General features: G+C 47.0%; 1 protein-coding gene across 5 annotated transcripts in view; it reads right to left on the bottom strand.

The window, feature by feature from the left end:
- Positions 1 to 27,829, bottom strand: part of vwa5b1 (von Willebrand factor A domain containing 5B1) — a 158,079-nt gene that overhangs the window by 95,883 nt on the left and 34,367 nt on the right. For all 5 annotated transcript variants that reach the window (XM_078425176.1, XM_078425177.1, XM_078425179.1 and 2 more), the window contains exons 4-6: positions 25,539 to 25,758; positions 23,883 to 24,037; positions 19,225 to 19,356 (exon numbers count right to left, since the gene is read on the bottom strand). In XM_078425176.1, coding sequence (XP_078281302.1) covers positions 19,225 to 19,356; positions 23,883 to 24,037; positions 25,539 to 25,758 — 507 coding nt within the window. The remainder of the gene's footprint in view (positions 1 to 19,224; positions 19,357 to 23,882; positions 24,038 to 25,538; positions 25,759 to 27,829) is intronic.

The raw sequence follows: 27,829 nt of genomic DNA, 5'->3' as shown, positions 1-27,829 counted from the left end.
GAGCCTGCCTCCACCACTTCCACCGGAAGCCCATTCCATACAGCCACCACCCTCTGAGTAAAGAAGTTACCCCTGATGTTACCCCTAAACTTTTGTCCCTCAATTCTGAAGCTATGTCCCCTTGTTGGAATCTTCCCCACTCTCAAAGGGAAAAGCCTACCCACGTCAACTCTGTCCGTCCCTCTTAAAATTTAAAAAACCTCTATCAAGTCCCCCCTCAACCTTCTACGCTCCAAAGAATAAAGACCCAACCTGTTCAACCTCTCTCTGTAGCTTAAATGCTGAAACCCAGGCAACATTCTAGTAAATCTCCTCTGTACCCTCTCCATTTTGTCGACATCCTTCCTATAATTTGGCAACCAGAACTGCACACCATACTCCAGATTCGGCCTCACCAATGCCCTGTACAATTTTAACATTACATCCCAACTTCTATATTCGATGCTCTGATTTATAAAGGCAAGCATACCAAACGCTTTCTTCACCACCCTATCCACATGAGATTCCACCTTCAGGGAACAATGCACAGTTATTCCCAGATCCCTCTGTTCCACTGCATTCCTCAATTCCCTACCATTTACCCTGTACGTCCTATTTTGATTTGTCCTACCAAAATGCAGCACCTCACACTTATCAGCATTAAACTCCATCTGCCATCTTTCAGCCCACCCTTCCAAAAGGCCCAAGTCTCTCTGTAGACTTTGAAACTCTACTTCATTATTAACTACACCACCTATCTTAGTATCATCTGCATATTTACTAATCCAATTTGCCACACCATCATCCAGATCATTAATGTAAATGACAAACAACAGTGGACCCAACACAGATCCTTGGGGTACTCCACTAGACACTGGCCTCCAACCTGACATACAATTGTCAACCATTACCCTCTGGTATCTCCCATTCAGCCATTGTTGAATCCATCTTGCAACCTCACTATTAATACCCAACGATTTAACCTTCTTAATCAACCTTCCATGTGGAACCTTGTCAAATGCCTTACTGAAGTCCATATAGACAACATCCACAGCCTTGCCCTTATCAATTTCCCTGGTAACGTCTTCAAAAAATTCAAGAAGATTAGTCAAACATGACCTTCCAGGCACAAATCCATATTGACCAGTGCACAACTTATTGATTTGTTTACCATCACCACTAACTTCCACCCTCAAATTCGCCTGGACATCTCTGACACCTGTCTCATATTTCTTGATACCCCAGTTTGCAATGACGGTGCCGAAGTAGAGATGGTTGCAAACCTCAAATTCCCAGGGGTCAATATCACCAACAACTTCTCCTGGACCACCCATATTGCAGCAACGACCAAGAAAGCACACACCATCGCCTCTACTTCCTTAGAAGGCTTAGGAAGTTTGTCATGTCCCCAACAACTCTTACCAACTTCTACAGATGCACCAGAGAAAGCATTTTACCCAGGTGCATCACAGCTTGGTTTGGAAACAGCTCCATCCTTGACTGCAGGACATTGCAGCGAATTGTAGACGCAGCCCAGGCCTCCCTTCTATTGACTCCATCTATGCCTCACGCTGCCTCAGCAAGACCAGCAACATAATCAAGGATGAGTCGCACCCTGGTCACCCCCTCTTCGCCCCTGTCCCATCAGGTGCAGAAGTGTGGAAACGCACACCTCCAGATTTAGGGACAGTTTCTTCCCAGCTGTTATCAGGCAAATATATCATCCTACCACAGCCAGAGATCAGTGATGAACTACTATCTGCCTCTTTGGTAACCCTTGGACTGTCCTTGATCGGACATTGCTGGCTTTATCTTGAGCTAAACATTATTCCTTATCATGCATGTATACACTGTAAGTGGCTCGATTGCAATCATGTATTGTCTTTCTGCTGACTGGATAGCTCGCAACAAAAGCTTTGCACTGTACCTCGATAAACGTGACAATATACTAAACTGTAACTATAATCTAGCTGACTTCATCACAGGGGACTACATACTTCATCTAACTTCATCTACTACATACCTACTGACTCCCACAGTTATCTAGACTACACTTACTCCCACCCTTTCTCTTGCAAAGACGGTATTCCCTACTCTTGATTCCACCTTTGTTGCCACTTCTGCTTCCAAAATGAGGCTTTCCACTAGTGGACATCCGAGACGTCCTCTTTCTTTGGTAAACATGGTTTCTCTGTCATAGATGGAATTCCCCCTACAATCAGTCTGAAGAAAGGTTCCGATCTGAAAGGTCACCAGTCCATATTTTCCAGTGATGCTGCCTGACCCGCTGAGTCACTCCAGCACTCTGTGTCTTTCTGTGTGGACCGACGTCGGCAGTTATTCGTTTCTACGGGTTGCTCCCCTCGTCAGGATGAGATTGAAACCCAGGAGCCTGACCTCAAATCGAGAGCCAGGCTGTCCAGGAGTGGTTCTTCCTGGAAACAAAACTTGAAATCTCGCAATTGCTCCCACAGTGGGAGCTGGGGACAAAGGAAGACCTCAGCACTGAGCGATGGATTGTTCCCATGCAACACTGGTAAGGGTCAAGGCTTGGACCTTATTCCTCAGAGTGCAGAAGGCTGAGGGGGTGATTTTATAGAGGTGTATAAAATCATGAAGGGAATCGATAAGATGAATGCACAGAATCTTTTTTTTCCTAGAGTTGGGGAATCAAGAACCAAAGGGCATAGTTTTAATGTGAGAGGAAAAAAATGGATGGTGGGTGTTTAATTTATAGTTTAGAGATACAGCGCGGAAACAGGCCCTTCGGTCCACCAAGTCCACGCACCCTAGAGTTGCACTAAAGACTTCGGTTTCTGCACTTTTATGGGGTTACCTAGTTTGATGGTTATTCATTAATTGTATAACTGATTATTATTTATCCATCTGTGTGTTATTTCCTTAATGGGCCCGTTAAGCCGCAATAAGTAAGAATTTCATTGTTGCATTGCGGGTACATATGACAAGTAAACAGTCTTAACTCTCGAGAATGTGGTACATGGGACATGAATCAGTCACATACAGTATCTAACTGGGGGAACTGCTGTTGTGACAAGATGGCTACACTACATAGTGTTGTGCCAGTACTTTATCACCAAAACACAAATCGATTCGAGCAACTAAAAATCAATACCATATCATTAACCTGTCATTGGGCTTTGCTGGTGATTTCTTGCCAGCATTGTGCTGGTGTATTCTGAGAAACAGTGCTGGGCTCCTGGCAGTAGGGATTGATTTTAGTTTTAGTTACCTCGCTGTCTCTTTATGATTTAATTCTCTCAGCAAAGACCTGCAGAACTTAATCAGATTTAATCAGAACTAAAGGGAACAGTCCAGTGGCGCAGCTGGTAAAGCCGCCGCCTCGCGGCTCCAGCGATCCGGGTTCAATCCTGTCCTCCGCCACTGTTCATAAATGTCAGGAGCAGAATAAGGCCAATCGGCCCATCAAGTACACTCCGCCATTCAATCGTGGCTGCTCTATCTTTTCCTCATTCTCCCGCCTTCGCCCCATAACCCCGGGCACCCTTACTCATCAAGTATCTGTCAATTTCTGCCTTAAAAATGTCTGTCTGTACGGAGTTTTGGTGTTCTTCCTGTGATCGATACAGGCTCCCGGGATCTCCAATTTCCTCCCACGTCCTAAAAGTGCGCAGATTGATCGGTTGATGAGTCATGGTGGTAAGTGGTAGAATCTGGGTGGAGTTGATCGGAATGTGAGGAGATTAAAAATGGGATTCATGTAGGATTGGCAGAGAGGGTGTAACTGGATGGGCTGAAGGGCCTGTTCCTCCACTATACAACTCCATCACCCTTACAAAAGGCTTCAGTAAATCCTCACATGAAGGAAAACCCGGAAGTTATGCAGGGAGGCAAAGCCAGAATTTAGGGCAGATCTCCATTTCTACGGTTCCACTTCCCTCGGGACTTTGAACACCTCGGCATACAGGAGTGATGTGCCAAACTGCCCACCCACCAGCCTGATTGTTACGCACAGTCCAGTAAAAGTTTTTTTAAGGCGACACAAGGATCTGCAGATTCTGGTTTTTTTTTTAAAACACCAAGTGCTGGAGTAACTAAGAGGGCCACGCAGCATCTCTGGAAGACATGGATAGGTGACGTTTGGGCCGGGACCTTTCCTGAGACTGAAGACATATCCTCAAGAGATGCTAACTGACTTAGTAAGTTACAACAATACTGTGTGTGTGTTTTTTTAAGCGTTTAAAGCGATGGAGTCATCTCTCTCCCAAGCAAGTATGCTATTTTGGATTACATAGAAACATAGAAACATAGAAACATAGAAAATAGGTGCAGGAGGAGGCCATTCGGCCCTTCGAGCCAGCACCGCCATTCATTGTAATCATAGCTGGTCATCCCCAATCAATAACCCGTGCCTGCCTTCTCCCCATATCCCTTGATTCCACTAGCCCCTAGAGCTCTATCTAACTCTCTCTTAAATCCATCCAGTGATTTGGCTTCCACTGCCTTCTGTGGCAGAGAATTCCACAATTCACAACTCTCTGGGTGAAAACGTTTTTTCTCACCTCAATTTTAAATGGCCTCCCCTTTATTCTAAGACTGTGCACTCTGGTTCTGGACTCACCCAACATTGGGAACATTTTTCCTGCATCTAGCTTGTCCAGTCCTTTTATAACTTTATATGTTTCTATAAGATCCCCTCTCATCCTTCTAAACTCCAGTGAATGCAAGCCCAGTCTTTTCAATCTTTCCTCATATGACAGTCCCGCCATCCCAGGGATCAATCTCGTGAACCTACGCTGCACTGCCTCAATTACAAGGATGTCCTTCCTCAAATTAGGAGACCAAACCTGTACACAATACTCCAGATGTGGTCTCACCAGGGCCCTATACAACTGCAGAAGAACCTCTTTACTCCTATACTGAAATACTCTTGTTCTGAAGGCCAACATACCATTAGCTTTCTTCAATGCCTGCTGTACCTGCACGCCAACTTTCAGTGACTGGTGTACAAGGACACCCAGGTCTCGCTGCACCTCCCCCTCACCTAACCTAACTCCATTGAGATAATAATTAAATTGGATGGCCACAAAGTGGCAAATAACAGCACAATAGCCAGCATCTGTAGACTTTTGTTGGTGATTTCATTGTAAGGCAGGAAGCTCCAAAATGCTGAAACGCAGAGAAGTAGATTTCTCCATGCATTACCAAGACCTCATAGTCTGTCATTCTCCATGCTACCCTCCAAAATCAGCAATGTCAGTGTGCCTCACTGTCTCTGCAAACTAGCCAGCCAGCACCATGGTTGCCAATGCCCCAATGTGTCCAACATCGCAAAATGGGGCCAATATCTTAAATAAGGGCGATGTGTGCATTAACATGCCAATTGGCATCGTGCGCAATGCTTTGAGAATCTGGACCAAAATATTTTAACAAGTCAAAAAATACTTCACCAACCCAACATAAATACTTCAGTTTCCAGAATCCTAACCCGATATTTCTGGTGTGTACGGTTTCACAGCACACTACCCTTCAAGGATCAGGACACTGGACTAATCAGCAGAAGTGGGATTGTTCAAGTGTGTCAGATGGAGCACTGCATCGAGAGCAGTACCTGAATGCAGAGAGCTCGCTGCCTGAATGTGATCGGGGCAGTTCGGATGCTTAATCTGCAACACTAATAATGCGGAAACAATCTGGACATGATGAGCATTGAAATAGAGCTGATAAATCATCTGGCACGACACCCATCCAAGCCCACTGGGGGTGTGCACCTGTTAGTAACCCCTCCCATTCACAGATGAGGTGGGGGGGCGCCGCCGAGAATAAAGAGGGACCTAATGTGAGGCGGGGGGGGGGCGAGAGGCGAGAATCAAGAGGGACCCAGAGTGGGGGGCGGGCTGCTGAGAACAAAGGAGGACCTGTGTGTGTGGGGGGGGGGGGGGGTCGCTGAGAATGTGGAGGAACCCAGCGTGGGGGAGGGGTGGGGGGTGCCGAGGGAACAAAGGGGGACCAGGTATGGGGGTCACTGAGAGAACATAGAGGGACCCGGCGTTGAGGATCTCCGAGAATGAAGAGGGACCATTGGGACGATGTTGAACACTTTGTCTCTTTGTCGGCGCCTTACACGTGGTGACTCTTTGCATTAGGGGTGGTGCAGCGGTAGAGTTGCTGCCTTGCAGCGCCAGAGACCCAGGTTCAATCATGACTACGGGTGCTTGTCTGTACGGAGTTTGTACGTTCTCCCCGTGACCTGCGTGGGTTTCCTCCGAGATCTCTGGTCTCCTGTTGCACTCCAAAGACGCACAGGTTTGTAGGTTAATCGGGTTTGGTAAAATTGTTAATTGTCCCTGGTGTGTAGGGTAGTGTTAGCGTGCGGGGATCGCTGGACGGCACAGACTCGGTGGGCCGAAGGACCTGTTTCCACGCTGTATCTCCAAACTCTAATGAATGTCACTGTGGCATGTCACATGTGATAATACAGTATCGTTCATTCACAGTTTGCCCATTGCTTCCCACCATCTCTGGGTGGGATATAAATAATCCTATGCCGGGAGTTTAAATTACAGGGTCTATGTCCAGGGACCAATACTTAATACCTGCCCAGCATCACTAAGGACCGACTGTATGGTCCCCATTACAACTTAACACAGAGTCAAGAGTGAAAGAGCCTTTCTGCTACACCTCAGCTATCTCAAAGCCCAGTATGTTTAACATGCAGAAAGGAACTGCAGATGCTGGTATATCACCATTCGCATCCTTGTATCCCTCCGTTATCACCTCTTCCCCAGCCAACAATGGACCATTATGGGCTCCATCCTTCCTTGGTCATCTGTTGCTGACCCTCAGATCTGCAGTCTTGGTGTACTAATCATGCACGGTAGATTAGGTGGCCAAGGGTCTCGACCCAGAACGTCACCCATTCCTTCTCTCCAGAGATCCTACTTGTCCTGCTGAGTTAATCGGGCTTTTTGTGTCTATCTGTAGTTATTCAGAGAGGCTGAGTGGACATTTCACTCCGGCAGACTGAGAAATTGAAAAACAAAATGGCGAGTTTTACAGTAAAAGGTAAAACAGAGTCGTTAGATTGTTGTAACACTCTCTCCAGCTCACTTTAAGGAAATAAATCTGCCATGGATACACACCAGAGGAGCGTATATATAATGAGCTGCCAAAGGAAGTGGTAGAGACGGGGACAATAATAACATTTTAAAGACACTTAGAAAAGTGCATGGATGGGAAAGATATGGAGGAATATGGACAGATAGTTTGAGACTAGTTTGGTTGGGCAACTTGGTCAGCATGGACAAGTTGGGCTGAAGGGCCAGTTCCCATGCTGTAAAGCTCCATGAAGCAATGATTCAATTCAATTCCATGATACTTTATTGTCACATGTACCTTGATGCAGTGAAATGCTTCGCTTTGCACACAACCTGGTAGAATCATACAGTAGACTTCACCGAGGCAGTACACCAGAGTAGCCACGTTTCTGGTACCGACAAAGTCACAAACGCTCACCAATCAGCCTGGCTTGTGCATGGTTGTCCGCAAATGACATAGCACGCCACCTTCGTAGAGCAAACGAGGGGAGGTGACACTCTCTAATTCGCCAGTGATGCCCCTTACTTTAGAAATCGATTTCTACGAGAAGATCAACAAGTTCTTAGGCTCTCGTAACCGACATTCACCCGTCAGTCTGAAGAAGGGTCTCGACCCGAAACGTCACCCATTCCTTCTCTCCCGAGATGCTGCCTGACCTGCTGAGTTACTCCAGCATTTTGTGAATAAAAACCATTGAGTTTTCCAATTAGCACATTTCTCTTTAAGGGACTTTTTTGCTTTGCGCAAAAATGAAGCTCAGTTTTGGCTCCAGTGAATGTTTTACAAGGAGAGAAAAAAAAACCCAGTTGCAGTGCGTTTTGCCGATGCGGAAGGGGCCGTATCAATATTTATTTCCTACTTTACAAACACGGGATCAATCTTTTCTTTTGTGTTGGCATGCACAAAATCACCAGAGACCTGTGCGATGAGCCATTTCATTGGCAACAAGGAAAGGACATCACACTCACAAATAATCAATATTCATAACTCCACACCACATTCCCAAAGGTACTGCCTCGTACTCTCACTCTTAACTCCACCATCATTTGTATTTCTGTTATTAAACATTCATTTTCTTTTATAGAACTCAGATTTTAGTTTAGTTTAGACATATAGCACGGAAACAGGCCCTTCGGCCCATCGAGTCCACGCAGAACATCGATCACTAGTTCTATGTTAACCCTTTCATTTTAGAAACATAGAAACATAGAAAGTAGGTGCAGGAGTAGGCCACTCGGTCCTTCGAGCAATTCAATATGATCATATTTTCATATTTTTCATATTTCAGATACAGCACGGAAACAGGCCTTTTCGGCCCACCAAGTCCGCGCCGCCCAGCGATCCCCGCACACTAACACTATCCTACACCCACTAGGGACAATTTTTACATTTACCCAGTCAAATTAACCTACATACCTGTACGTCTTTGGAGTGTGGGAGGAAACCGAAGATCTCGGAGAAAACCCACGCAGGTCACGGGGAGAACGTACAAACTCCTTACAGTATAGCACCCGTAGTCAGGATCGAACCTGAGTCTCCGGCGCTGCATTCACTGTAAAGCAGCAACTCTACCGTTGCGCCACCGTGGCTGAATTCTGCACTACAATCTTGCACCCTTCTGCTGTTTTGCTCTCCTTGGTGTATTTATTGTTGTATTTATCATTAGTATGCATGTACACCGTTTACTCTGTGAGCTTCGTGTGAACAGGAAATATCATTGCCCCCTGGTATATATGACAATAAACTAAACTGATGTTATCTGACATTTGTATAAATGGGATGCATCAGGTATTAATGAGTTTTGACAAATTAGCTGCTTGTATAACAACAAACAGAACTCACTCGCATCTGTTCAGCAACTACTGCCACGAGCTGGTTTATTCCCTGCAACCCACTCAGACTATACTCTTTACACTGCTGTTTGATAACGTGTTGTCAAGTTTGTGTATGAATCAGATTCATCTTTCCTGCAAAGAGAAATTGCACATTTCCTCGCTTTCCTGTAATGATAGTCTAGGTGAGTCCCCGCGGTCGGTCGAGGTCACGCTGCCGAGAACAAAGAGGGGCCCAGCATGGAGGGCCCACCGAGAGAACAAAGAGGGGCCCAGCGTGGAGGGCTCACTGAGAGAACAAAGAGGGGCCGCTGAGAGAACAAAGAGGGGCCCAGCATGGAGGGCCCACCGAGAGAACAAAGAGGGGCCCAGTGTGGAGGGGCCGCTGAGAGAACAAAGAGGGGCCGCTGAGAGAACAAAGAGGGGCCCAGCATGGAGGGGCCGCTGAGAGAACAAAGAGGGGCCCAGCGTGGAGGGGCCGCTGAGAGAACAAAGAGGGGCGCATCGTGGAGGGGCCACTAAGATAACAAAGAGGGGCCCGGCGTGGAGGGGCCACTGAGAGAACAAAGAGGGGCCCAGCATGGAGGGGCCGCTGAGAGAACAAAGAGGGGCCCGGCGTGGAGGGGCCGCTGAGAGAACAAAGAGGGGCCCAGCGCGATGGGTTGGAGGCGATGAGCAGGTCATGTGGTCGGAGCAGAATTAGGCCATTTGGCCCATCAAGTCTACTCCGCCATTCAATCATGGCTGATCTATCTTTCCCTCCTCACCCCATTCTCCTGCCTTCTCCCCATAACCCCTGACAACGAAGAGGGACCACTGCAGGTGTACCTGCGGGTGACATAGAGGTTCACTTGCACCTTGTCAAACCCCATCTACTACATTTGGTGCTCCCGATGTGGCCTCTATGTCGGCAAGACCAAATGTAGACTAGACGATCGTTTCACCTAATACTTGCGCTCCATCTACCCAGGCCTGCTGCATCTCCCGCTCGCTAACCCATTTTGACTCCTCTTCCCGTTACTGCTCTGGCCTGCCTGGCCTTAGCCTCCTCCATTGCCAGAATGAGACTACAAACAAAATGGAGAAACAGCACCTCATATCCTGCTTGGGTAGCTCAACTGTATGAATATTACATTCGCTAATTTCAAGTAACACCCCCCCCCCCCCATTCTCTTACCTGCGCCCCTCACCCCCGCTCTGAAGTGCGCACATTTCTCCCACTATCCTGACCCTCTTCTTCCACCCCCTCCCCAGTCCCCTCCCACCCGTATCCCTCCCTCTGTACATTTCACTCCAATTCTCGCTTTATCTGCACCCTTTTTAACACTAACTTTTGCCACTTACTCCACCCATCTCCTCATCAATCCCCTCTCATCTATATCCACCCATCACTTGCCAGACTGTCCTACCCCCACCTCCCCTGTCCAGCTTTCTGCCCACCTACTACAATCGGTCTGAAGAAGGGGATCCTGGTCCATTCCCACCGTGCCTGATCTGCTGAGTTCCTCCAGCGCTTTGGGTTTTGCTGGATGTAAAACCAGGGTTCAGTTTCAGCTTCACCTTCCAGAAAGAGAAGACACGAGGAACTGCAAAATGCTGGCTAAAAGAAAATATATACGTAGAGTACTGGAGTAACTCAGCTAGCAGCAGTTACCTCCTGAATTCAGTGCACAGTGAGGCACTAATCAGGTGCTGCTTTGCTTGATAGGTTATTCATCAGAGAAGATGTTGAACCTAAATCCCAGCAAAATGCAAGAGTTTTCATGTTGCCCTCAATTGGATGATTATCATTAACTGGCCAATCATCTTGTCTCTGTTAGTCAGGCTTGATTGGCACACAATGAATACTTGTGAATATTAACGAATAATAACCAAGTCAGCACCTATTATTGCAAGACTGCAGAGCTAAGCAGTTTTATAGAGTTGTACATATTAGGACTGGATCCGATTAGCTTGTCGGTTGGCGAGACCTTGCCTGAATGCTCGTCAGTCGGCAGGACCGGGAACCCGCCTGAAGCCTCATCAATCGCCATAACCGTGAGGCAGTTGGAAACCGTGAGGTGGCTGGGGTGCTAGGAGTGGGCCGGTAGGTGGGTGAACTGAGATAATGCCTCCAGCGCCTTCAAGGTTGGCTGCCGGAGGCGACCCTGGGACTCAAAGATGGCCGGGCGAGGAGAGTAGAGGGACATCGGTTCACGGGGACTATTCCAGTACACCGTGCGCATGGACCGAACGGACTTTGGAAATGAGGGAGATCGGGAATACATTCTTAGTTTGTGAGACAAAATGCTGGAGTAACTCAGCAGGTCAGGCAGCATCTCAGGAGAGAAGGAATGGGTGACGTTTCGGGTCGAGACCCTTCTTCAGACTGAAGACTGAGTCTGAAGAAGGGTCTCGACCCAAAACGTCACCCATTCCTTCTCTCCTGAGATGCTACCTGACCTGCTGAGTTACTCCAGCATTTTGTGAATAAATACCTTCGATTTGTACCAGCATCTGCAGTTATTTTCTTACACTTAGTTTGTGAGAGGTCTGCTTAAGAGTTTGTTAAGAGCAGGGAAGAAGCTGTTCTTGAATCTAGTGGTACTTGACTTCAAGATTTGGTGCCTGATGCTTGATGGAAGATGGGAGAAAATGGAATGACCGGCCTCTGGGTGGTCCTTGATTGAGTTGGTTGCTTTCCTGAGGCAGCGTGAAGTACTGGTAAAATCAATGGCCCCAAAAAATGGCGGCGCCAACATGTATAATAAATGCAGAAATAATTTCATTGTGAAGTTGCATATGCGACAAATAAAGCACCATGGGATCTTCACTGAGGATTGCCACCTTGACACGGTGGAGAAGCTTGTGCGTGTCTAAGATCCTGAGACCTAAACCATCTGGAGCTGCTCTCCTGGTTGAGACACCCATGGCAGGCGGGTCGAGGGGGAGATTCCTCACAAAGCATGGCCCAAGAAGAAGATCTCCACGGTGGATCAGATGGAGGGTGGTGGCTGGAGCACCACAACGGCTGAGAAGGTGGAAGAAGACTGCAGCAGGGAGCCACTCCCATCTGTGGTGGAGCCCATGCCCTTGGGCCCGGGTCTGTCTCTGTCAAGGATGGTGTGGTGGCTGTCTGTGCACCAGGCTCCCCACGTTAAAAGATGTCACACAAGGGGTGCCCACCTGGAAGGGCGTTCCATCTGCAAATACCACTCATCCATGCCCAATAAAGTCTGCGGCTCCAGGATCGGCCTCTTCAGCCACCTCAAGACCCACAGAGGAACCATCAAGAGGACAATCATGCTCAACATTGGGCAATTGCCGAAGATGATGATCATTGGACTGGACATTGGTCTAGTGTGTGTGTTAGTTTTTAATTATTGCAGTTGATGGCAATGGCAGACATTTCACCTGCAATCTCACACCACTGTGATTGTGAAATATCTTGCAGGGCCTGCACAACAGTGCTGTGGGAGCACCTTCACCTGAAGGACTGCAGCAGATCAATGAGATGATTCATCCACACCTGTTCAAGGGCAAGTTGAGAGGGGCAGCAAATGCTGGTCTTGCGATGGTGCCCAAATCCCCCAAATAATGAACTTTTTTTTAAAAACTGATGGATTGAATGATTTTCATCTCAATTTTGTTTTTCAGCTCGGTAAGCTTTGTCTTCCTATTTAGTCCAAAACAATACTGTTTGTCATTGTGGGCCAAAGGCCTGTTCCTGTCCTCTTCTGTCCCACCTCTTTTCCAGCTTTCTACAATCCCCCTACAACAACCAGTCTGAAGAAGGGTTTATTCACAAAAAGCTGGAGTAACTCAGCAGGTCAGGCAGCATCTCGGGAGAGAAGGAATGGGTGACGTTTCGGGTCGAGACCCTTCTTCAGTCTGAAGAAGGGTCCTGACCAGAAACGTCACCTATCCATGTCCTCCGAGATTCTGCCTGACTTGAGTTATTCCAGTACTTTATGTATATATGTATGTTTTTAGCCAGCATTTGCAGTTACTTGTGTCTTCTCATTCTTGGAGGCTTGTGGTGGGAGGGGCAAGGTTTACAGATGTGCAGAGGAATTTTCTTTTACACTGGATGTGTTGGGTGCTTGAAACGGCTGCCAGGAGCGGTGGTAGAGGCAGATACAATAGTGGCATTTAACAGGCTTGTAGATAGGCACATGGATATGCAGAGAATGGAGGGATATGGATAATGTGCAGGCAGAGGAGATGAGTTCATGTTGGCATCAAGTGTGGCATGGACATTGTGGGCCGAATGGTCTGTCCCTGCGCTGTATTATTTTATGTTTTCTGTTGTTCTACATCCCAGTTGCAGTCAATAATCATTGATGATACTGCCACTCATTGATATTCTTCAGTCAGTTGTTACTGATAAACTTCCAGCCCACAAAGCCAAATATGATTTTGTGTCTATATCTTTGTAGATGACAGTTATAACCTTGTGCACACTCAGAATCATGTCCAATCATTGTTCCCTTTCATTATAATTTCTGGGACTCAGCCGATGGGGAGAGATTTTCATTTTTACTCCACTGCGGATTTTTAATGGCCAGACCTGTATCAGGCGCAGATTAATATTCCCGGCACGGGCCACGTAAAGTTGCTGAATGCTCAGGACACGGTTCGCTGGGATGTGATGCAGGGAACAGGGAGCTGATCTCATTGTTCCGCCTTTTGACTCCGTCACTGCCGAGCTCGAAGCCTGTCAGGACTGCAGTGACACCGAACACTGGAGCGATGCCTGGAGGCTGTGTGAATGCTCCTGTTCAATGCTCACAGGGTTCCAGACCCCGTCGACTCTCCAAGCATGGTTTGGTTTGGTTTAGTTTAGTTTAGACATACAGCGCGGAAACAGGCCCCATCGGCCCACTGAGTCCGCACCGACCAGCGATCCCCGCACACTAACACTATGCTACACACACTGGGGACACTTTTTACATTTATACCAAGTCAGTTAATCTACAAACCCGTACATCTCTGGAGTGTGGGAGGAAAGCGAAGATCTCAGAGAAAACTCACGCAGGTGACGGGGAGAACGTACAGACCCCGTACAGCCAAGCACCCACAGTCAGGATCGAACCCGGTTCTCTGGCGCTGTAAGGCAGTAGCTCTACCGCTGCACCACCGTGTCGCCGTGATATTTTGTGGTTTTGGATAGCAAACATTTTGCAGCAATCATTTAGTTTAGAGAAACGGTGTGGAAACGGGCCCTTCAGCCCCCCTAGTCCACGCCGACCATCGACCAACTAGTTCTATGTTATCCCACTTTCGCATCCCACACAACAGGGGACAATTTACAGAAACTAATTAACCTACAAACCTGTACGTCTTTAGAATGTGGGAGGAAACCGGAGCACCCGGAGAAAACCCACGCAGTCACAGGGGGAACGTGCAAACTCCACCCATAGTTGGGATCGAACCCGGGTCTCAGCTCTACCACTGCGACACTGTGTGCCTACATTTAGTTGAATACTTCTAAGGAAAAACATATAGAAAGCTAATGGTTGTCTCAGCTTGTGCAAAGATGCAAGAGCTTCAACATGATGCCTCATTGATTCTCTTTTGTTCAACCTGTCAGCAGAGCCTATTTCACTTTGGACTGAGTACATTTTGCTCGGTTCTGGCAGTCAGTGACTCTACTGAGTATTATTGTGAATCACAGAGGCACCTGGCAGTCCCCTGAGGAAACTGTTCTCCATCCCAATACAAACACAGAGATTATTTACCTTGCATTTTCCTTCGGAAAAGGTGAATCAGGGCATTTGTTATATTAAATACCAACACAAAGAATTCACACCAAAAAGCGCAGCGACTACAACAAGATCTAATAATTTAAATAGCAACACACATAATCGGGGGTGGCACAATAGACAATAGACAATAGGTGCAGGTGTAGGCCATTCGGCCCCTCGAGCCAGCACCGTCATTCAATGTGATCATGGCTGATCATTCTGAACCAGTACCCCGTTCCTGCCTTCTCCCCATACCCCCTGACTCCACTATCCTTAAGAGCTCTATCTAGCTCTCTCTTGAATGCATTCAGAGAATTGGCCTCCACTGCCTTCTGAGGCAGAGAATTCCACAGATTTACAACTCTCTGAGTGAAAACGTTTTTGCTCATCTCTGTACAACTGTACAACTGCAGCCCTGTACAACTGCAGAAGGACCTCTTTGCTCCTACACTCAACTCTTCTCGTTATGAAGGCCAACATTCCATTGGCTTTCTTCACTGCCTGCTGTACCTGCATGCTTCCTTTCAGTGACTGATGCACTAGGACACCCAGATCTCGTTGTACATCCCCTTTTCTTAACTTGACACCATTCAGATAATAATCTGCCTTCCTATTGTTACCACCAAAGTAGATAACCTCACACTTATCCACATTAAACTGTATCTGCCATGCATCCGCCCACTCACACAACCTGTCCAAGTCACCCTGCAACCTCATAGCATCTTCCTCACAGTTCACACTGCCACCCAGCTTTGTATCATCTGCAAATTCACTAATGGTACTTTTAATCCCTTCATCCAAGTCATGAGACCTGCTGCCTCACAGCGCCAGAGATCTCGGCTCGATCCTGATTATGGGTGCTGTCTGTACAGAGTTTGCACATTCTCCCTGTGACCACGTGGGTTTTCTCCAGGTGCTCCGGTTTCCTCTCACATTCCAAAGACGCGCAGGGTTGTAGGCTAATTGTCATCCGTAAATTGTCCCTAGAGTGGAGGATAGTACCATTGCACAGATGATCGCTGGTCGGGTCAAATGGGTCAAATGGACTGTTTCCAAGCTGTATCTCTCCATTAAACTGGTATTCGTGCAATCATGACCATGCACAACAGAAATGAACTATTAAAATGCTGTCATTAAAAATAACAAAAAAATCCTCTCTCAATCATTGTAAATAGTCCCTGGCGGGTAGAATGGGACAGCATAGAATTAGTGTGAACAAGTGATCAATGGTCAGCATGAATTCGGTGGGCCGAAGGACATGTTTTTATCTCTAAATGCTATATCTCTAAATGGCAACTGAATCATCTGACCACAACCTGAGAACAGTGCTGAACTACTATCTACCTCTTTGGTGACCCTCGGACTATCCTTGATCGGACTTTGCTGACTTCACCTTGCACTATACGTTATTCCCTTATCAGGTATCTATATACTGTAAACGGCTCAATTGTAATTTTTTTTTTAGATTTAGAGATATAGCGCGGAAACAGGCCCTTCGGCCCACCGGGTCCACGCCGCCCAACGATCCCCGCACATTAATTAACACTATCCTACACACACTAGGGACAATTTTTTACATTTACCCAGTCAATTAACCTACATCCCTGTACGTCTTTGGAGTGTGGGAGGAAACCGAAGATCTCGGAGAAAACCCACGCAGGTCACGGGGAGAACGTACAAACTCCATACAGATGGCGCCCGTAGTCAGGATCGAACCTGAGTCTCAGGCGCTGCATTCGCTGTAAGGCAGCAACTCCACCGCTGCACAACCGTGCCGCCCATGATAAAACAATGTTTTACTATTAACAGGATGGCGCGCAACAAAAGCTTTTCACTGTACCTCCGTACATGTGACAATAAACTAAACTAACTAACTAAACATCCAAAAAGGCATCAGGGGAGAGTTGGCAAACAGGAGTGTTGTCGCGCTGACTTCTTGTACAACTTCATAACCATCTCCCCTAATTGCATTGAGGAGATTCTCACCATAGAGAGCATTATGATTAGTTGCATCGCAGCCTGGTTTGGTAACTCAAACACCTAGGAGGTTGCAGAGTGGTAGAACATTGCCTGGCCGTCACAGGTACTGATCTCCCCACCATCAAAGGGATCGACAGGAAAGGCTCTAAAAGCCTGCTAATATCATGGAACACCCCACCAACCTGCCCACGCTCTCATCTTGCTGCTACCATCAGGGAGAAGATACAGGAACCAGAGAACCATGACTCAAGGTACAAGATAGACACAGAAAGCTGGAGTAACTCAGCGGGTCAGACAGCATTCTGGAGAAAGGGAATAGGTGCCGTTTCTGGTCGTGACCCTTCTTCAGAACCTATTCCTTTTCTCCAAAGACCTGATCCGCTGAGTTGCTCTAGCATTTTGTGTCTATCTTCGGATTAAACCAGCATCTGCAGTTCCTTCCTACACTCAAGTTACAAGAACAGCTTCTTCCCATCAACCATGAGGCTTGAACACTGCACAACACTAACCTCTACCCTACCTCAACACCGAACTACAGTGGATCTTTGGTTACACAATATCTCCGGCTTTGCACTGTTGTGGTGTAATGTTGGAAACAACTTGAGCAAGTATTACTGATTACCTTATTGTATTTTTTAATGTTATTGTGTGAATGTGCATGTAAAGCAAGTAAAAAGATAGAATCTGGTGAAGGGGAACCTGATGAGACAGAATCAGACCAAAAAAGTCATGGTAAAAGATTAAGAGGCAGCGGGACTTAACATCGCCCGGTGCGGCTCGGCCGCGGGGCCTTCCATCGCCCGGTACGGCCGCGGGACGTTTCAGCGCTCGGTGCGGCTCGGCCGCGGGGACTTCCATCTCCTTGCGGGGGCTGTGCGGGTCGAGCTGTCTGTCCGTGGGCATGGGGGAAGAGAGAGGAAGTTTTGTTGCCTTCCATCACAGTGAGGGGGTGTTTGGAGTCACTGTGATGGATGTTTGTGTTGGGGTCGTGTGTCTTGTGTTCTTTTTTTTTGTGTTCTGTGACTGCTGGAAAATGTAATTTCGTTCAGTATCTCGGTATCGAATGACAATAAAGCTCTGTATTCAACATCTACAAGGAACACAGGAAGGAAACCAAAGAGGGAGATGGATCTAGAACTGCAGATGCTGGATTACTAAAAGGAGACACAGTGCTGGAGTAATTCAGCAGATCAGGCAGCATCTCTGGAGAAAAGGAATAGGTGACGTTTCGGATTTGGAACCCTTCTTCAGATCCATGTAGTCCAAGGATGCTGCCTGCCCCTGCTGAGTTACTTCAGCACTTTGTGTCTTATTTAGGAGATTGAACTAGTTTTCAAAGACAGAAAGATTATGGTTTTATTTTCATATCTACCCAAAGCAGAGGGGTGCCTCAGAAGAATAAATCATGAACCTGTAAGACCTGACGTGAAAGGCAGGGAAGAATTATAAGAAAGATTCAATGTCTTAAATAAAAACATAAACCACAGAGGAACCATTTTAAGGCAATCCTTTGGATTGGTTGTAATAACAAACAGGCAGCATAGAAACAGGCCCTTCAGCCCAACTCATCTATGCACACTAAGATGCCTCATCTAAGCTAACCCCTTCTCCCCTTATTTGGTCCATCTATGAACTAAAACTCTCGTTTGTTTGTTTGTTTGTTTGTTTGTTTGTTTGTTTGTTTGTTCCTGAACTACAGCCCAAACAGTACACCTATAGTGCGACAATTTTAGGCCCACCTTATTCACCATTGTCCCTTTGGTGCTAATGGAGGAAGTTGCATTGAAATCGGTTATATTTTTAAAGTTATTCACATTTTAAAGTTTAAATATATCTCCTAGGGAGGGAGGGGGGATGGAGTGAAGGGGAAGGGGGGAGAGGGAGGGGGTAGGGAGGGGGGTTGGAGGGGGGTTGGAGGGGGAGGGAGGGGAAGGGAGGGGGAGGGGGAGGGGTGCTGCACCAATGCAGGAGAGGTTTGGGCCCAATGGGTCCTCTTGGTCTAGTATCTCTCTAAACCTTTCCTGTCCATGTATAATATGGGAAGGTTGGAGGAATTAAATTTCTTAAGCAGCAGTGCAAAGCTATATTCTTCCATAAGAGTTATTATCAGTTACAGTCCCAAAAATAATTGTTGAAATCAATCTTTCTGACATGACAGGGAACATCTCCGTGTTTAGTGAAGATAATGGGGGTATTCATACAGTGCAAACCTCATGATAGGGTGAACTCGGGGAATGAGAGTGAAATTTGCTCGGCTCTCACCACTCACTCGGCTCTGTAAATGGTGCTTACTTAACTCACTATTAACATTAATCACCTTGAATAACACTCATTCAACTTTCCTTAATCAGCACTCATTTAACTCGCCTCATCAAGCACTCATTTAACTGATCTCACTTACAATATCTCTCCTTAAACAGCTTCCACCTGAGCTAACTCCACCCCAGGGACAGGTTTCACAGATCTGATTTTGCACAGCTGTGCCTTGCCATCGTTAAACATCAAGCAACCGGGGACATCCCCTGCTAGAATTCTTCCCATTTTAGTACAAAGCGTGCCAACCAGGTGGCAAGATTCGCAAACAATGCCGGATCGCAGGGACTGGAATGAAAGATTAAACGTGTTCCAACCACTGGGGTGGATGATGATTTCCACGGGTCTGTCGAAGGTGTGTTTCTCTGCCAAGGTGATGGTTACGCTGGAAGCACAGAGCGCGGAGGGATCGGCGTCTGCTCGAATGGAGTGCGTTGGGCTCTCGACACCTGTGGAACAGCAACGGTTGCAGGTTCAGCTGGGGGCGGGACTATTGACCAAGGAACAAAATAATGAACACAAATAAAGATTTCTATCATACAGTCATAAAGCCACACGGCACTGAAACAGGCTCCTTGGCCCACCTTGTTCATGCCAACCAAGTGGGCATTCTCGTAGGCAAGTCCCAGCAGCCGGCATTTGGCCCATAGCCCTTGAAACTCCTCTTGTCCATATATCTGTCTAAATGTCTTTTAAAAGTTATAATTATATCCAATTGGGGCAATTTACAGAGAGCAATTAACCTAAAAACTCATCGACATAGACAACACTCGAGGTCAGGATCGAACCCGGGCCTTTGGCACTGTGAAGCAGCAGCTCTACTAGCTGTGCCACCATGCCGCCCATGAGTGGGTGGTGGACTGGTTTAGCTTAGTTTAATTTAGTGTACAGATACAGTGTGGAAACAGGCCCTTCAGTTCACCGAGTCCGCGCCAACCAGTGATACTTGTGCACATCGCACTATCCTCAAACTCAATTGCAACAAATCTGAAATTATCATCATTGGTCCAAAAATGCTCACCAAATCCACCCAAAACTTCATCCTCAACATTGATGGTCTCCCAGTATCCACCTCACCTCACATCCGGAATCTTGGAATCATCCTTGATCAAACCCTCTCCTTCGACAAACACATCAAACACATCACAAAGACAGCCTTCTTCCACCTCAAAAACATTGCCCGTCTCCGTCCATCCCTCTCCTCCACAGCTGCAGAAACCCTCATCCACGCCTTCATCACCTCCCGTCTGGACTACTGCAACAGCCTCCTCTATGGCGCACCCTCAAAAATCATCAATAAACTTCAATACATTCAAAACTCCGCTGCCCGTCTACTCACACACACCTCGATCCGTGACCATATCACCCCCGTCCTTTATAAACTCCACTGGCTCCCCATCCCGCAGAGAATCCAGTACAAAATCCTCCTCATAACCTACAAAGCCCTCCATAACCTGGCCCCATCCTACCTGACCGACCTCCTCCACAGGCACACTCCCACCTGCACCCTCCGCTCTGCCGCTGCCAATCTCCTATCCCCCCACATCCGGACTAAACTCAGATCCTGGGGGGACAGGGCTTTCTCCATCGCTGCTCCCACCCTATGGAACTCACTACCCCAAACCGTTAGAGACTCCCCCACACTCACCACATTCAAAACATCGCTGAAGTCTCACCTGTTCAGTACTGCCTTCAACCACTGAAGGTCACCTCACCTTCTGTCTCCTTTCTCTGTTCATTTATTTATTTACTTATTTATCTATTTATTCATTTCCCTATGTTCTCAAAATCTCTGTAAAGCGTCTTTGAGTATATGAAAAGCGCTATATAAATAAAATGTATTATTATTATTATTATTATTATTATTATTATCCTACCCACTAGGAACAACTTACAATTTTACCGAGCAAATTAGCCTACAAACCTGTACGTCTTTGGAATGTGGGAGAAAACCGGAGTACCCGTAGAAACCCACGCAGGTCACGGGGAGAACATACATATTCCGTACAGACAGCACCCTGTCATATGTTGAAAGACTGGAGCGACTAGGCTTGTACACACTGGAATTTAGAAGGATGAGAGGGGATCTTATCGAAACATATAAGATTATTAAGGGGTTGGACACGTTAGAGGCAGGAAACATGTTCCCAATGTTGGGGGAGTCCACAACCAGGGGCCACAGTTTAAGAATAAGGGGTAGGCCATTTAGAACGGAGATGAGGAAAAACGTTTTCAGTCAGAGAGTTGTAAATCTGTGGAATTCTCTGCCACAGAAGGCAGTGGAGGCCAATTCTGTGAATGCATTCAAGAGAGAGCTAGATAGAGTTCTTAATGATAGCGGAGTCAGGGGGTATGGGGAGAAGGCAGGAACGGGGTACTGATTGAGAATGATCAGCCATGATCACATTGAATGGTGGTGCTGGCTCGAAGGGCCGAATGGGCTACTCCTGCACCTATTATCTATTGTCTATGGTCTATTGTCACCCGTGGTCAGGTTCGAACCTGGGTCTCTTGCGCTGTAAGGCAGTAACTCTATGGCTGTGTCACCCTGCTGCCCAGTCCTTGAGGTATGGTATGCACAGAATGCTGTTCGGGAGGGAGTTGCAGGATTTTTACCTGTAGATATATATAATTCCAAGTCAGGATGGTGTGTGGTTTGGTGGGCATCTTGCAGCTAGTGGTGTTCCCCATGCTTTTGCTGCCCTTGCCCTTATTTCTGGTAGAGGTGGTGGGTTTGGTTCAACCTTAACTCTGTTTCTCCTCCCACAGATGCTGCCTGACCTGCAGAGTACAGCCACTATCTGCTGTTCCTATTTCCAATTAACATCACCTCCAGTGTTTTTATTTTGTTGCTTGTTTCGTGTTTCATCAGTTCTACGCCATGGAGATGTTTAAAAACTGAAACACTAATGTGAATATTCATTGGACATCTGTTCAGGGAACCTTTATGTTACATCAGTCTATTGGGAGGCTGCTTGCGGGCAAAACGATTTATAATTAAAGAACGCACGGTGACTGTGAATAAGTACTTTTCAAATGACTTGAACGCAAGTGCAATCTGGGAATATACGAGCAATTCTTATTCACAGTTATAGATCCTATCCACATTTTTCCTTATCGTCCAATTTGAAGGGAGTAAGGGCCAGTGTGGACATGATGGGCCAAATGGCCTCGCCCCCAAAATTATGTGATACTCAATACAGATTGAATGATTGTTTTGCAGAGCACATGTGCTCACTCTACCGGAATACTCCTGAGTTTCCTACTGCCTGCCATTTTAATTCAACCTTCCTCTCCTCGTCTATCGCTGATCCCCCTGTCTGTGGGCTTCTGCACTGTTACAATCAGGCCCGGGGTAAGAGCAAAGAACAGCATCTCATCATCCACCTGGGTTTGCCTGCAGTCTCCTGACTGAATTCTCCAACTTCAGCTACCTTACTCCCCTGTCTGTGTCAGGCCCGGCCATTTGTGCTGCCAACTCTCTCATCCTTTTTTGTTCCCCCCTTTCATTTCTATGTTCTGGCCCACTGGGACCCGTGTAGTAAACCCGGCCATACCACATCATCCAGGCAATGGTGTGTCTGAATAGGGGTCTCGACCCGAAACGTCACCCATTCCTTCTCTCCTGAGATGCTGCCTGACCCGCTGAGTTACACCAGCATTTTGAGAAATAAATTCAGACAATGTTGGTCAGCTGGGCTCGCAGCCTTGAGTTAGCGGGTGAGGTTCAATGATTCGATGATACTTTATTGCCACGTGCACCCAGGTAGAGTGAAATGCTTCGTTTTGCATGCGACATGGTAAAATCATGCAGCAGACCTCACCTAGGCAGTACACTAGCTGCTAGAGGAAGCTACAGAAGCAGATATAATTATGACTTTCAAAAGACATCTGGATAGATAGATACATGGATGGAAAGGCTTTAGAGGGATTTGGGTCAAATGCAGGATGATAGAACTAGCTCAGTGGGCCAACATTTACATGGTGGGCCGAATGGGCCCGTTTCCATGCTAAATAGCTCTATGACTATGCCAATGGAGCCTTAAGATCCATTCAACAACTGTCCATTATTTCCCCTATTACAGAATCTCTTTGTTTTACCCACTCCCCCACCCCACATCTTCCCTGCTACCTGGACTTGCTTTCTTTCTTTCTCAGTTTTGACGAAACGCTAACATGGATGCTGCCCGACCAGCTGAGAGTTTCCAGCATTTTCACTTTTTATGTCAGATTTCCAGCATCTACTGTTTTTTTAATAAAAATTGATTTACATGTCACGTGTCATCGTTTGGTCTATTGTTTCCATGATGAATTAGCCATAGTTTAGCTAAATGCTGGAGTAACTCAACGGGTCAATCAGTATCTCTAGAGAAAAGGAACAGGTGGAGTCTCGGATCGAGACCCTTCTTCTTTAGTTATTCTGGACTGAGTTCAAATCCCTCTCAGGGGGAGCTGAGGAATTTAAATTTAGAAAATAATAATGGATTTAAAGTTGTCAGATTGTCATAAAACCCCATCTGGTTCACTCATGCCCTTCAGGAGAGGAAACCATGACTCTTTCTCATGTTAGTCCAAACATGTCTCTGGGGCTGCCCAACGAGGTGCCTTCATCCACGGTCTCCCTATACCTTGGCAGAAAGGGACGGGCAATAACTACTGGGATCACCAGTGATGACCTGATCCTGAAAATGTAAACGTGGAGAAAGGAACCGCAGATGCTGGTTTACACCGAAGATCGATACAAAGTGCTGGAGTAACTCAGCTGGACAGGCAGCATCTCTGGAGAAAAGGGATGGGTGACGTTTCAGATTGAGACCCATCTGAAGAAGGATCGCGACCCGAAACGTCACCTATTCCCTTTCTGCAGAGATGCTGCCTGGCCCGCTGAGCTACTCCAGCACTTTGTGTCTATCTTCGGTGTGAACCAGCGTCTGCAGACTATTGTGGAAGCGGACGGATTGCTTCCCGTTCTGACCTGCCAGCAAGCAAGGTGTCCGGATTTCAAGGTGGAAGCTGAAGTCATACACAATGGCGTTGGTGACCTCGGCATCCATGTGCTTTGCCAAGCAGAACTGGTTGCCACTCTCCTTGTGGTGTTGATGGAGGGAGGAACACTGTTGTCTGTCTTTCCTGTGGGGGAAAAAAACAATGCATTCCGATATGCGAGTTAAGCTTGGGCAGTTTGAGATAACACCGTGCTCTTAGTTTAGTTTAGTTTGGAGATATGGCGCGGAAACAGGCCCTTTGGCCCACCCACCAATGCTGTGACGACCAGCGATCCCCGCACACCAGCAATTTCCTACACACACTAGGGACAATTTACGATTTTTACCAAAGCCAATGAACCCACAAATCTGTACATCTTTGGAGGAAACCCCGTGAAAACCCCGTGCGGTCATGGGGAGAATGTACAAACATTCTCTCCATGGGGAGAATGTACAAACTATAGAGTTTGTTGAATTTTGTTGAATATGTTGAGGAAATTTGTTGAATTTCCTCCAACAAATTCTTTATAAATAAAATCCAGTTCTTTTCTCCGTTCTGTTCAATACTGGTCTCGCAATGTCCGCAGAGTACCAACGGTTCTGTGTAGAGTTTGGGCATTTCCATCACTGACGACTGCTCGGCCTTCTGGAGTTGCGAGAGTCCCGAACATCTACGCAGCTTATCTGCGGTGATCAAACCACCTTCGCTCCAATGGGAGACTTCACGTTAGGACCCAGGTCCACAGGGTGAACCTCCTGCATTTCTCCAGCACTTGCACTGTTGGTGGTCAGTGTTGGTGGACCCTTCCATCGAGTTGTGGACCTCGGGAAGGAGCTGATCATGGGGTCTCCCTCTCCTGCCCTGCCCTGGCACTCTGTAGATTTTGGATTCCTCTGCAACGTCCTCAGTTCCCATGGAAGACCAGTCCCTCAAACATCGGGCAGAACAAAAGCCAAAGAGTTTTGCAATATAGGTCATAATGCCATAAGTGAGAGGAGCAGTATTAGGCCATTCGGCCCATCAAGTCTGCTCCCCCATTCAATCATGGCTGATCTGTCTCTTTATTCTAACCCCATTCTCCTGCCTTCTCCCCATAACCCTTAACACCCGTATAGACCTACGCAACACGGTCACCAGCTCTTCTGCCCAAATGGACCATGCTGTCCAAACTAAGCTGGTCCCTTGCCCGTGTTTGACCTATAGCCCTCCACACCTTTCCTGTCCATTTACAAAAGCTGAATAAAAAAGCAATTCCTATTTTTCTGCCCCAAATAACTGGAATAAATGATGTTATGAAGAAAAGATTCAAACATTTTGTTGACAATTGACCCAGAAGCAGCCTGCATTATAGTTTAGGAAAAAAAAACTGCAGATGCTGGTTGAGTCTGAAGGTGGGTTTCGTACCGAAACGTCACCCATTCCTTCTCTCCTGAGATGCAGCCTGACCTGCTGAGTTACTCCAGCATTTAGTGTCCAGCTGCATTATAGTTCGGTTTGGTCACGGTGTTCATGAACTACATTGAAAAGCTTTTGTTTGCGTTTTGTCGGTCAAAGAAAAGACTATACGTGATTACAATCAAGCCGTCCACGCTGCACGGATAAAGGATAAAGGGTACAAGTCACGGCATTGCAAGCTACAACTTACCTTCTGAGCTGGTTGTCAGCTGAGGTTAGTGAGTCGGAGCCAAGAGTAACCAAGGTGGGTACATAAACTGATGGGAGTACCAGCCTGATGGTACCATTTAGCAGAGTCTGTAGCTCCAGGGAGGTGCTGATCAGGATCGTCACTGTTTCGAGTGGAGCGATCGGCCCCAGACTCACTACGAATACTGTCCTCTCCAGATCCTCGTCCAGCACCAAGCGACCTGTGAGAGAAACAAGCCAAGCTACTCTTTTGAATCAAAGAAAGACACAAAATGCTGAAGTAACTCAACGGGTCAGGCAGCATCTCTGGAGAACATGGATAGACAACGTTTCTGAAGACGGGCTCCAACCCACAATGTCGCCTATCCATGTTCCCCAGGGATGCTGCCTGACCCGCTGAGTTATTCCAGCACTTCGTGTCTTTTCTTCATGTAAGCCAGCATCTGCAAATCCTCTTTTGAAGCAATTGATTGAAAGATACAGCATGGAAACAGGCCCTTCGGCCCACTGTGTCCATGCCGACCACTCGATCACTCATTCACACTGGTCCTGTTATTCTATTTTCGCATCCAGTCCGTACACATTAAGGGCAATTTATGAGGCCAATTAACCTACAAACCTGTTCTCATCCTGAAACTGCATTTAAATTAAATATTTCCTCATAGTAATTTTGCCTGTCAACATTCCTAGACAGTTAACTGAATTTATTCATGACATTTCATTCTACAGCTGTTCTTCCCAAAAAAGGCATATTGAAATATGATCATTTTGTTGATGGGTCCATTGATCTATAGGTTAATCATAAGGTTGCAATTAAATTTTATTTTCTTAAATTAACATTGCCTCGAACACCCTGCCTTCTTGTCTGAGACCTGGTTACTGGTCTTCTACCATCCTGCCATGCTTTATCTTGCCCCTCCATTCTTCTATCTTTCTTCCTCTTCCCCGCCATCCCTCCCACCCCCACCCCCCTCCCCCCAGCCCCCTCCCCTCACCCCTAGAATCAGTCTGAAGATGGGTCTCGACCTGAAATGTCATCTATCCAGAACTCCGCTGCCCGTCTACTCACCCACTCCCCGATCCGTGACCATATCACCCCTGTCCTTTACAAGCTCCACTGGCTCCCCATCCCCCAGAGAATCCAGTACAAAATCCTCCTCATGACTTACAAAGCCCTCCATAACCTGGCCCCATCCTACCTGACTGACCTCCTCCACAGACACACTCCCACCTGCACCCTCCGCTCTGCTGCTGCTAACCTCCTGTCCCCCCCCCATCCGGACCAAACTCAGATCCTGGGGGGACAGGGCTTTCTCCTTCGCTGCTCCCACCCTCTGGAACTCACTACCTCAAACCATCAGAGACTCCTCCTCACTCACCACATTCAAAACATCACTGAAGTCTCACCAGTTCAGCACTGCCTTCAACCACTGACCGTCACCTCACCTTATTTTTCCTTTTCTGTTCGTTTACTTATTTTATTATTTTTTTTCTATGTTTTAGTAAACCCTGTAAAGCGTCTTTGAGTTTTTAGAAAAGCGCTATACAAATGTAATGCATTATAATTATTATTATTATTATTCTCTCGGGATGCCGCCAGACCTGTTGCGTTACTCCGACATTTTGTGTGGTTCCCTGATTACATGTGCTTGGTTCAGGTCAGGACGTGTCTACCTCGGTATGCCTTACTTAGTATCACAGCAAATCTTCTCTGTTCTGTGTCAGTGCACAAGATAATAGGAGCAGCAGTAGGCCGCTCGGTCCCTCAAGCCTGTCCTGCCATTCAATATGACCATGGCTGATCTCTGCTGCCCTCGATGCTCCTCCTGTGCCAGTTCCCCATGATCATGAATTCCTTGATCTTTCAAATATTTATCCGGATTCACCTTAAAATATATCGGTAGAGCTGTAGCCTCACAGCTCCAGTCACCCGGGTTTGATCCTGACTTGAGATGCTGTCTGTGTGGAGTTTGCACGTTCTCCCTATGACCGCACGGTTTGCCTCCGGGTGGTTGAGTTTCCCCACACATTCCAAAGACATGTGGGTTTGCAGGTTAATTGCCTTCTGAAGAAATTGCTCCCAGTGTGTAGGATAGAACTAATGTACGGGCGATTGCTGGTTGGCATGGACTCGGTGGGCCAAAGGACCTGTTTTCTAGCTGAATCTTTAAACTAAACTAAGCCTTCCTTTGTCCCGCCCCCCTGACATTAGTCTGAAGAAGGGTCTCGACCCGAAACGTCACCCATTCCATCTCTCCTGAGATGCTGCCTGACCCGCTGAGTTACTCCAGC

Source organism: Rhinoraja longicauda, chromosome 30, assembly GCF_053455715.1.
Source record: "Rhinoraja longicauda isolate Sanriku21f chromosome 30, sRhiLon1.1, whole genome shotgun sequence".
In the NCBI taxonomy this organism is placed as follows: domain Eukaryota; kingdom Metazoa; phylum Chordata; class Chondrichthyes; order Rajiformes; family Arhynchobatidae; genus Rhinoraja; species Rhinoraja longicauda.
This window is presented reverse-complemented; position numbering and strand designations above follow the sequence as displayed.